We start from the raw sequence: 243 nt of genomic DNA, 5'->3' as shown, positions 1-243 counted from the left end.
GCCCCCCCCCCCGCTCCCGGTCCAGCCCCGCTTCACCGATGCTCAGCTGCCCGTCCTCCTCCCGCACCCGTACCAGCGAACTGTTGCTGAACTGCCGCATCAGGCGAAAGCTCATCTCCCCCGGCGCCTTCACCGGCATCTCGTCGGCCAGCGTACCGATCACCGTGCCCGGCGCGCCCTCCTCGTCGGTGCGATACCTCACCGTCTTGCAGCGGGACAGGGCCAGCAGGCTGGCGGCGGCCA

General features: G+C 71.2%; 1 protein-coding gene across 1 annotated transcript in view; it reads right to left on the bottom strand.

The window, feature by feature from the left end:
* PCDH8 (protocadherin 8) overlaps window positions 1-241 on the bottom strand; it is a gene marked incomplete at its 5' end in the record, with an annotated part of 4156 nt that extends 3915 nt beyond the window's left edge. Inside the window, one exon of the mRNA XM_017733654.1 lies at window positions 3-241. Coding sequence (XP_017589143.1) covers window positions 3-241 — 239 coding nt within the window. The remainder of the gene's footprint in view (window positions 1-2) is intronic.
* Between the last annotated feature and the right edge of the window lie 2 nt (window positions 242-243).

The sequence above is a fragment of the Corvus brachyrhynchos genome, unplaced genomic scaffold (genome assembly GCF_000691975.1).
Source record: "Corvus brachyrhynchos isolate BGI_N302 unplaced genomic scaffold, ASM69197v1 scaffold202, whole genome shotgun sequence".
Classification (NCBI taxonomy): Eukaryota; Metazoa; Chordata; class Aves; order Passeriformes; family Corvidae; genus Corvus; species Corvus brachyrhynchos.
The sequence above is the reverse complement of the archived record's forward strand: the minus strand, read 5'-3'. Positions and strand labels throughout refer to the sequence as shown.